Here is a 9,752-nt window from a genome sequence, read left to right as displayed (position 1 = left end):
TGGGCGGCTCGGCAGAGGCCAGGCTCGGGCGGCCGGCGGCCGGAGCCCGCGGGCTTTGCTGGCCGGAGGGTAGCGGTGTGTCAGGGCAGGCCTGCAGCGGCCCTGACGATGCCGGAGCGTGGGTCACAAGAGCACGAACGAGCGTTAAGGTTCGTGCTCACGGCCAGAGACTCACAGAAGCGGCGAGCTGCCGGGAGCCGCCGGGGTCCCCGCAGGTTCCCCGAGGCCTGCGTGCCTCAGGTTTCTCTGCTGAGCTGTGAGAAATGCTGAAGCAAAACCCCGATGGTTTTTTTTGGTCTGTCAGCCAAATAGAGAGGCTGTTAATATCTAACCAACCACTGACTGAACTGGGAACTCAGAAGTACCAGCATGCGGAAAGTATTTTCTTCCGTGAGAGAACAACTGACGCTTCCTGTAGATGGTCACCCTGCCGCCAGCCGACACCCAGCGCCGGCAGCAGCCCGCTCCTGGGCACCTGCCAGCTCCGGAGGACGAGGAGCAGAGCGTGCCCCTGCGATTTCCCACGCGTGGGTGGGCAGGACCCATCCCGCTGTCTCTGCCCATCTGCAGCCGCGTGCCCAAGCGCTACGCTGCGCTTTCTTCCCTGTGCAGCCGCCAGTTTTCAGAAAAGTTGTTGGAACTTTGTGAACGCTGCCTCTCGGCTTTAGCAGAAATTCGAGTTCAAAAGTTTGGGGAGAAAATGCAGAAAGTTTGGGGTCCTCTTCCTTCAGCAGATGTAGGTGTTTTATTGTGCATCTGCGTGCTGATTTTAATTACCCCCTTTTATAATAGTTTTAATGAGATCAAGTGATACAAGCTTCTGTATTAGCATAAAGTAATACTATTTTACAAAAACCAACGTTGATACAGCTGCAACTGAAATCCAAAGCATTCTCAATACCATCCTTCAGTGCTACCTAGCACCTCTGCGTGCTGCCAACAGGCAACAAAGAAAACCAGCAAACGCAGAGCTCGGCATTTGTTATCCCCAGCTGCCTACACCTTTTTTACACTGGATAATTCTTTGCTGCTCCGAGTTCCACTGATTTCCCTTCTTCCTGTGCATATGTAGTGATGTGTCAGGGCCGGTGCCTCCGTGGGCGATTTTAAGAGCACAGGTAGGCATTCACAGCATCAGCTCTAAGAGCCACAGTCATAAGCCTTAAGTGGCCTTCCAAATAAAAAGCCGCTGTGCCGTGACAGGCAGCTCTGCGGGCAGCACAGCTTCCCCAGCCGTCCTCCCTTCTCCATCTACACAATTATTATTTTTGTATGGTGAGCTGAAGGGAAACCCAACCTCTCAAAAACATAGCCCTACAGAAATGGAGCCCGCCGTTCCCTGTTCCCTGGTGAACGACCCTGCAGGCGCGATGGACGGGACGACCCGGGCCTGGGCGCAGGTGAGCGTGGCGGCAGCCCTCGACGTCGGCCCAAAGCCGCGCTCCTCCGGCACGGCTCCATCCAGCTGCAGGGAGGGAAACACACCCCGGCAGCCCGGGCTCTCCCGCCCGGCAGCGCTTCGGCGCCCGGGGCTGAGCCGGGGTAGCAGGGCTGTGAATCGCTAGCGGGGCTCGGCCTCGCTGCCGTCTTCCTCCCGCTTCCCTCACCCTGCGGGCTGCCAGGTTGTCGGTGCGAATGTAGCTGAGGAGGGGGGCGGCGGGAGCGGCCTTTCCCCGATCTCAGCCTCCATCCCCGCCTCGGCGCTGGAAGCGCAGGGCGGGAGGTGGCGTCCCATAGGCTTTCAGTACAGGTGTTAAGGCCGGAATAGGGGAAATGCTGCGCTACACGAGATGCCCGGCGGCCCCACCACCCCAGAGCACGTTTATCAGCCTCCTGCGGTGAAGGCTGGGTTTGACGGCGGAGCGGCTCCCGCCGGCCCGGGATACAGGCGGCCTCGGTCCCGCCGGGCGCAGAGCGGCTCCCGGACGCTTTTACCTCAGGCACTCGCCGGACACCCCGGCGCCCGCGCCGCGGTCAGGCACCGCCGAGGACGCCCAAACCCGGGGTCCTGCCGGCGCCTAGGGCCCTGCCTGCGCAGGCAGACGGGTTAAGTCGGACCTGCGCATGCGCCTGTCCTCTCTCTTCCGGCGCTGATCATGGCGGAGAAGGAGTAAGTGGCCGTCTCGCCCCGGGATAATCCGCCGCCATCGGCGGCTGCGGCGGCGCCTGCTCCCTGCCCCCACCGCCGGGACGCTGCCCACCGCTCCCCGGTCGCCAGGCCTCCGCTGGCGGCGCGGGAGGGGGCACAAGTGGCCTGCGGCCGGGAGCGGCGGGAGGATAGGGCCCAGCGCGGTGGGGATGCAGGCGCCGCCGGTCCTGTGCCTTGCGGAGGCGGCGGTTGCTGCCCCACCGGCCCTTGGGGAAGCGGGCAGGGAGAGCTGACCCCCAAGCGCTGCTTGTGGGTGGGGGACCCGGGGCGGCAGAGTTTCTCCTGGCTTGGCGGGCGGGCGGTCAGTGCCGCGCCAGGGTGCACGGCTTGAGTAAGGATTCATAGCCGGGTACGCCTAGGGTAGGAGCTCGCCCCCGTAATTGTGGCTCTGTAGACACTGGTCTTGCAAGTTTTGTCACATCTAAGAGTTTAAAATTCTGAGTAAGCTTAAAATCCCGTGAAATAAATTTTAGAGTACTGCCAAACTAGTTTTTCTCTTAAAGCACTCGCTGAAATGTTTATTAATTTGAAAGAGATGCGCTTGAAACAGACTTTCTTTTATGATAGCTTGGATTGTAGCAAAGTAGGGTAAAGACTTCTTGTCACTCAAGTGGCCTCAGTCTTTACGGTTGCGTATGTAGGTTGTGTGCAGCTCAACAGCTAGTCTGTCAGGTTGCCTTGTCTAGTATAAAGGATGAGCTGTTCAGGCTGCCTTGAGGCCTGGCGACAGTGTGAACAAGGAAGGTGGCTCAGTGAGGCCTGCGTACACGTTGTGTTAAGAGTTTGCGTTGATGTTTATCATGCGTTATTTTAAAGCCCAGTTTCTCCATATCGGCTAAAAGAGGGTTTTTTTTTCCTCATTTAGAGCAAAGAAGGTGCCATCTGTACCGGAAAGCCTGCTGAAAAAGCGGCAGGCTTATGCAGCTATAAAAGCCAAACGTCAGAAGAAGATTTTGGCTATAAAAAAGGTGAATATTTCATGACTCCTTAACTTGAATTGCTTATCTGTGGCAATATGAGCTATTACTGCTGATGTAATGCAATACAGAAGTTTATGGTGTTTAGGTCTAGCACGTTGATATTTTTTTAATGTTTTGGACTGAAATATGCCTTTTTTTTTTTTTCGTCAATAACAAACCAGTTCTGGGCAGAGTAAGGGCGAAGCAGACATTTGTCTATAAGATTAAAGTTAGTCTTCTACAAGGCAAGAGGTTATAGCCTTTGTGAGGGTAAGCTTGATGCATGGTGACATCATTCAAGGTAAAGCAGCACTGCTGTGTAACAGTTTTCCAGATTCTCTAGAATATCACAGAGAGTGATTCTAAACCATGATATGGGCAGATGTTTCTTTAATCTGTGTTATTTGTGGGAAGTTCCAGAATATGCTACATTATTTGAAGGTGATTTTCATCTGTTAAAAGGCATTATAGAACCTTAAGTAATTTTCAACTGATTTCAGTTTCGTAAGGCACAAAGGAAACTCATCTATGCAAGAGCCCAAGCTTACCACAAGGAGTACAGGCACATGTATAGGCAGGAGATCCGTATGGCCAGGATGGCCCGAAAAGCTGGCAATTACTATGTTCCAGCGGAACCGAAACTGGCATTCGTGATCAGGATAAGAGGGTAAGATTGAATACAGATGTAAACAATTTTATGTTCAAAAGTACTGAAATTGGCTTTCCTGTAATCTGCCTGTTTCAAGGGCTTAAATATGTAAGTAAAATCAAGCCTTCTGCTGGTGGCTTGGAAAGTTGTTGGCAGTAATGTTGTACATGCACCAGAGACTTATTTAATTAAGTGCAAAATCATTATGCTGGCTATATCTCTTGTCTTTAGGAATCCCTGATTTTTAAGAAGGCAGCAAGGCTATAAATATGTGCAAATAGTTGTTCTGTTGCACCTTAATCTCGATAAAATTACATGCCAGTATTCCCTAACATTCTACTAAGCTTTGTTTGAAGTGTTTGTTTAACTCTCTTTTGGTAAAGTGTTACAGAAAACTAACACAAGCTGTGATTGGAAGAATTATGTTCAGGAGAGCACAAGGATAGTTCTAAATTGTTTTGGTATAATGCTTATTTCAATTATTTTCATGGAAATAGGTCTGTTTTAACTTAGTACTGAAATATATAGAGATAGTAAATAATTTACTACGCTTGCTTTGTGTAATTGGTAAAATAGTGGTGCATTTCATACGGGAGCAATGCTACTGTGGTTTTTTTTAACCTCATACTTAGTATTTTCTGGGATGTAGATAACTGAGTCTTTTTTTCTTATGTTCTCTAGTACCAATGGTGTCAGCCCTAAGGTCCGCAAGGTGTTGCAGCTTCTTCGTCTGCGTCAGATTTTTAATGGCACATTTGTAAAGCTCAACAAAGCTTCTATCAACATGTTGCGGATTGTTGAACCCTATATTGCATGGGGGTGAGTGAAATGGCTAGTTTTATCAAATCAGGGTGCAAATGTTGAGTGCCTTTTGCACTTTGCTAGACTAGACTTGCAGGTTTACCTTGCGTTCAAAATGTTTTTGTCTTCTGTGTGCTTTCCCTGCTTTGAATTGAAAACATTATTAAGGCAGTGCTTTAAAAGGCAATGCTTGCTAGGTATGATTACACTCTTCATACTAGTGGTGTTGGGGAATTTGGTATGAGTAAGATTTGCTTCTCTCTTGCTTTTGTGTTTACAATTGGGACATGCTGAAATGATCTTAAATTGTTTGTTATGGAAGTTTTATTCAGGATTGTTAACTTGGAAGGTGGCTTGCGAAGACTAGTAATTCTTTTTTTCTTTTTTAACTTGACTGTTTCAGTTATCCCAATCTGAAGTCTGTGCACGAATTGATCTACAAGCGTGGTTACGGCAAGATCAACAAGCAGCGCATTGCTCTTACTGATAATTCCCTGATTCAGAAACGCCTTGGTAAATACTGCTGCACTTAACAAAACAAAACAAGAAACCAAGTTGTTGCATTTTGATGATTAATGCTAAGCTGGACAACTATCCTTATTTGTCTCTGGAGAATAGTAGTGATTGGTTAATAATCTCTACTTCTGTCTTAATAGCTTAACACAAAGCAAGCTGGAAGTAACTTTCATTATAAAGAATTGAAAACCAGTGTAAAGAATCAAATTTTAGCATTTTAAATCTGTAATTTTCATTGTAAACTCCTTGACCTTTAATAGGTCTGTAGATCTTTCAGTAATGAAAAGGTGCTGCAGCAGGGAAGAAGCTTATCATATATAACTCTGAAGTTTCAAATGTAATATTAGACATTGCTTGTGTCTTAGACCTTCATGGTCTGGTAAACAGACTTTTTAAACTTCCTGTCAGAAGAACTGGCTAGTAAAAGCCATTAAGTGTATCTAGTGAAAACAAGGCATGGTGGTCAGTTGTCAGGAAATAGACTGCTCGGAGAGGTTTCTTCTTTTCCAGTCATGCCAGGAATGAAAGCAAACACTGATGTCTCTCCTGTTTTTGGCACTTGATTTATGTATCACTTCAAATTTGACCGTGTCATGTTTGTTCCTTTTCCAGTGCAATAGATAATCAGATTCTAAAGGTACAAGTATTATGCTATAATCACTTTCCTTTTTAGCATTGTATTTTACGAGCAGTTAGCTCGCAGTGTGTCACTGAAGACTCTGGAAGGGCATTAAGAAGACACTCTGTTGCATTATTCAACAGCTTAAGTAGTTCAGTGAATTTCCCTGAGCTACACATAACTAGGGTTTAAGTGTATTTAATCCAGCTTTTCTTCGAAGAACACTCTCTATTTTCCTAAGATTCACTAAGTGGGGTTTGTTTCTTTGTTGTTCCTTATTGCTGGCTACAAATATTCAACAGTTGAAACTGATGCCTCTTGCCAAATGTAACAACTAAATAATGTTGAGTTGGCTGCAGCTAATCCATTTTAATTTGAAAAGTCAGTCATTGGGTGTCATGACAGAGTGGGTGCTTTCTGACTTCCTGAAGTTTATCAAAATAAGTAGGTATGACAATAATAACTTGGTTATTCTTAGTCTGTCATTGCCCAGTGGCTCTGTAGCCCTTCTGAAAACAATGTTTTTGAATTTTAGGAAAGCTTGGCATCATCTGCATGGAAGACGTGATCCATGAAATTTACACTGTTGGCAGAAACTTCAAAGTTGTGAACAACTTCCTTTGGCCCTTCAAGTTATCCTCTCCTCGGGGTGGAATGAAGAAGAAAACGATCCACTTCGTGGAAGGTGGGGATGCTGGCAACAGAGAAGATCAGATCAACAGACTCATAAGGAGAATGAACTAGTGGTGAGATACTACCAAAGGTTAATACTATCCTCTGTTCTATCTCTGCTATGTAGGCTGCTGCCATTAGTGGTTGAACATTCAGGTTTAATATATATTCACTCGTGCTTGGGTGGTACCTACAGTATAAAGCTACTTGGACAATGCAGTATTCTGATTTTATTTTTAAAGTCTTACTGAAACTTAAACATCTGTGGAGAAATTAAATCTTTATTATACCTGATATGTTTAGGAAGTATAAACATTACCAATAACTTACTTCTCATTTACCAGTAACTTGTTTTCAAACCTTATTTGGGTTTTATGATGGGAAGCCTTGAGACCTTGGCTAAAATTTTCAGCCCTCATTAATGAATTCTTAATATGATCAAAATCTTGTGATTGCAAGTACAGTGTTTTTTCAGATTGTCTGATTTCTGCTATAAAAGCCTGTTTAGGACTAGGAGAAATTAAATTATCAATTTAGACCATTTCAATGGTCTAAATTTTCAGCTTGTTCAAGCTTCAGAATGATCCAATTTAACCTTCCATGTTAACATGACCAAGATGGTAATTTTGAAAGACTAATTTGCCCGTTTGCATAGTCTGTCCTTTAGAAATGGGAAGGTTTATAAACACTTAAAGCAGTTTGACAGTGACAGCTGAGTCATGACAATCTGTCTTACTAGATCAAATGATCTGTCTTATCATCTATTATTGTCACTCTGCTGTTCCTGCTTTGAGAAGTCTCTGCCATTCAGAGCCAAAACTCTTTTTTCGGAGTTCTCATACTTCCCATTGCTTTTTCAACGATTTTTACACACTAAACTAGCTTTGGTGTTGCCCATATCTTATTTTCAATCAAGGATAAATGCCATTTTGGTATGACAGATATGCTGGAATTTAAGAAAAGTTCATTGTGTTAGGATACTTGGAAAGAATAACAGGCGAAAATGCAATTTTCCCCAAACTGATTCCTCCAAAGGCAAGAAGGTTTGTTTTGGGTTTCATTTGTTTATTTTCTTGGTTTGGGTGTTTGTGTGGTGTGGGTTTTTTTGTTGTTTTGTTGTGGGTTTTTTGGGTTGTTTTTTTTTTTTAAGAAATCCAATGTGCAGTTTAGTTAGGGACTCCTAACTTCCAGAGGGTTGGTTAATAAAAAAAAAAAGTCGGTAGTGATGTGACTTTACAGCTTAAAACAGGTACGGTTGCTGTTTGGATGAGTTCTCAGAAATTAAATTTTTTGAAGGATGGGAAGTTGCTTTTTTTTTTTTTTTTAAAGCCTTGTAAGAAATGTTTTTATAGCCAACAAGGCATAGCAAGTTGAGTTTATAGAGGTCTGCTGTCTGTCCAGGGAGCTAAAGGAGACCTATGAAATATCTTTCCATTTCACTGACAGCTTTTTGTAGGCTGTTCTTCAGTTTCCACTCCCCCAAGCTTTTTGCATCCATCTGTGAAGCAGTAGTTTTAAAGCACTGGTTACATGGCACGTGGAAACTTGTGCTTCAGGAAAATAGTTGCTTACTGAGGACGGTGTTCTTGTAAAGCTATTTAGCTCAACTATGGGAAGAAGTGTGTAACTTTGAGAAGCAGAATTGCTGTGATGTTTGGTGCCTGGAGTGATGTTATATAACTCGTACTAGCATTCTTGTAGAAATTTTGCTGGGGGTGGCACAAACTGTTACACGTTTAGTACTGGCAGACGTTTCACTTCAGTTAGTGCATGAGGCTTTGTAACCAAGATCGAGCAAAACTACTTTCACTTTATGCTCCTGTCTGGTTTCTGAGCGTAAGACGGAAACTGCTGTTCTTAATTGAAATCCTGCAGCTTTTCTGTCAGTGTAGATGCTTTCTCCTCCATCTTCACTGACAAACATTGGAAGTATACTGGTGGTCTTGAGTTTTCAGGATCCTTCCTACAGGAGGGAAGCTTCTAGTTCACAATAGTGGCTATAAATGCCTGTGAGGAGTAGTATATTGGCAGAGAAACTAGGGATATTCAGCTTGTTGCTTGTGTTTTTCATTGGACATTTAGCTCAGCATCCTGTGTAAGGTAGCAGACATCACGGCTTTACTCCATCTTTCAATTTAGGAAATGACCTTGCAGTTTCTTATTTTATGCTTAGAAGCAGTTAGTTGTTCTGCTTGGACTGCAAACAAACGTACCTCTGGAGTAAAGCTAAGATAACTGATTGTTCTTGTCTCCTGCACTTTCTATTCTTGTTATTTTCCTACTGTTCTGAATAGAGTGCATGTTTAAAATACAAGTAACCTACATGTAGAAAATAGAAGAATGTTGTAGTTTCTGCTGAGGTAGTAGGCAACTAGAGCAGTAGGTTCAGGTGAGATATTGGTAGTACTTATAAGTACTGTCATTCTCAAGGGCCACGTATCTGAAGATTAGTATTTATTCCTCTTCCCTATATGTAGATGGTTTCCTGCTATTTGTCTTTCTTATTACTTAAGTGGTAGTCTCAAATAAATTTAAAAACAAATAAAGATTTCCAGTACAGATTCCTTCATATAGATCGGGGAAAAAGAGCATAGTACTTGATACCGAATTTTGACAATTCATTATTGGCAAGATAGTGAATTTCATTAGCTCTCAAGCAAACTTTACAGGAACTGGTCTCAAGTCTGCTTTTTGCAATCATTTTTGTAGGTAAACAGTCCCTGAAATGTGCTGAAAATAGGGTTACTGCACTAAAAGTTAGAATACATACAGTGCTTCAGTATGTCTTCAAATATCAAGTTCCCCCTGCTATGCTTTTAGACAAATAGGAAGACAGGTGCCAGTAGTTCAAGGTAGAAGTGTTTATCCTGTTAGTTCTGGCACTTGGAGTCTGTATTTTGAGTGAAGAGATGTTAATATAGAAGTTAGTTATTGTGTGCAAGACTATCGAAGTCTTTAATCCAGTGAAATAAAATTAGTATTTTCAGCCCAAATTATAAACTGTAGAAATGTATGTATTCTTCAGGTGGCCAAAGTAGTTTCAGATCTACACATGTCTAATGATACTTTTTTTTTTCCTTTCAGATTCAGATGCCCAGCTGCAATCTTTCAAAGTCTGGTCTGTTAATAAAACCATCTTGCCCAAAACAGTGTGTCATCTCGGTTGGTCTTTTTGTGATCCTCTTCTCTAGTGGTTGTGGTCGCTAAGTTAACTTTGGTGTAACCTGTTTCAAAGAGCCATGTATAGTTTGAATTAGCAGTATATAGGTAATAAAGTTTCACCCTCATTTGGAGGAAGAAAATTTGGAAGGATTCATGCAGGTAACATTAGTTTTTGAGTGGCAACAATTACTTATTTTTGTTGTGATTAAAAGGACAGTAAATGAC

The 9,752-nt window shown here is 43.8% G+C and overlaps 1 protein-coding gene across 2 annotated transcripts; it reads left to right on the top strand.

Annotated features, from left to right (window-relative positions):
* Positions 1–1,957: 1,957 nt before the first annotated feature.
* On the top strand, positions 1,958–9,517 carry RPL7 (ribosomal protein L7). 2 transcript variants are annotated; one of them, XM_075494811.1, is made up of 7 exons: positions 1,958–2,110; positions 3,015–3,117; positions 3,609–3,775; positions 4,439–4,576; positions 4,962–5,071; positions 6,229–6,456; positions 9,450–9,517. In XM_075494811.1, the coding sequence occupies exons 1-6, from the start codon at positions 2,097–2,099 to the stop codon at positions 6,435–6,437; spliced, it is 741 nt and encodes a 246-aa protein (XP_075350926.1). In that variant the 5' UTR covers positions 1,958–2,096; the 3' UTR covers positions 6,438–6,456; positions 9,450–9,517. The 2 variants fall into 2 exon arrangements, with proteins under 2 accessions (XP_075350926.1, XP_075350925.1); XM_075494810.1 differs by having other exon boundaries at positions 1,959–2,110; positions 6,229–6,439.
* The last annotated feature ends 235 nt before the right edge of the window (positions 9,518–9,752 follow it).

Source organism: Mycteria americana, chromosome 2, assembly GCF_035582795.1.
Source record: "Mycteria americana isolate JAX WOST 10 ecotype Jacksonville Zoo and Gardens chromosome 2, USCA_MyAme_1.0, whole genome shotgun sequence".
In the NCBI taxonomy this organism is placed as follows: Eukaryota; Metazoa; Chordata; class Aves; order Ciconiiformes; family Ciconiidae; genus Mycteria; species Mycteria americana.
The sequence above is the reverse complement of the archived record's forward strand: the minus strand, read 5'-3'. Positions and strand labels throughout refer to the sequence as shown.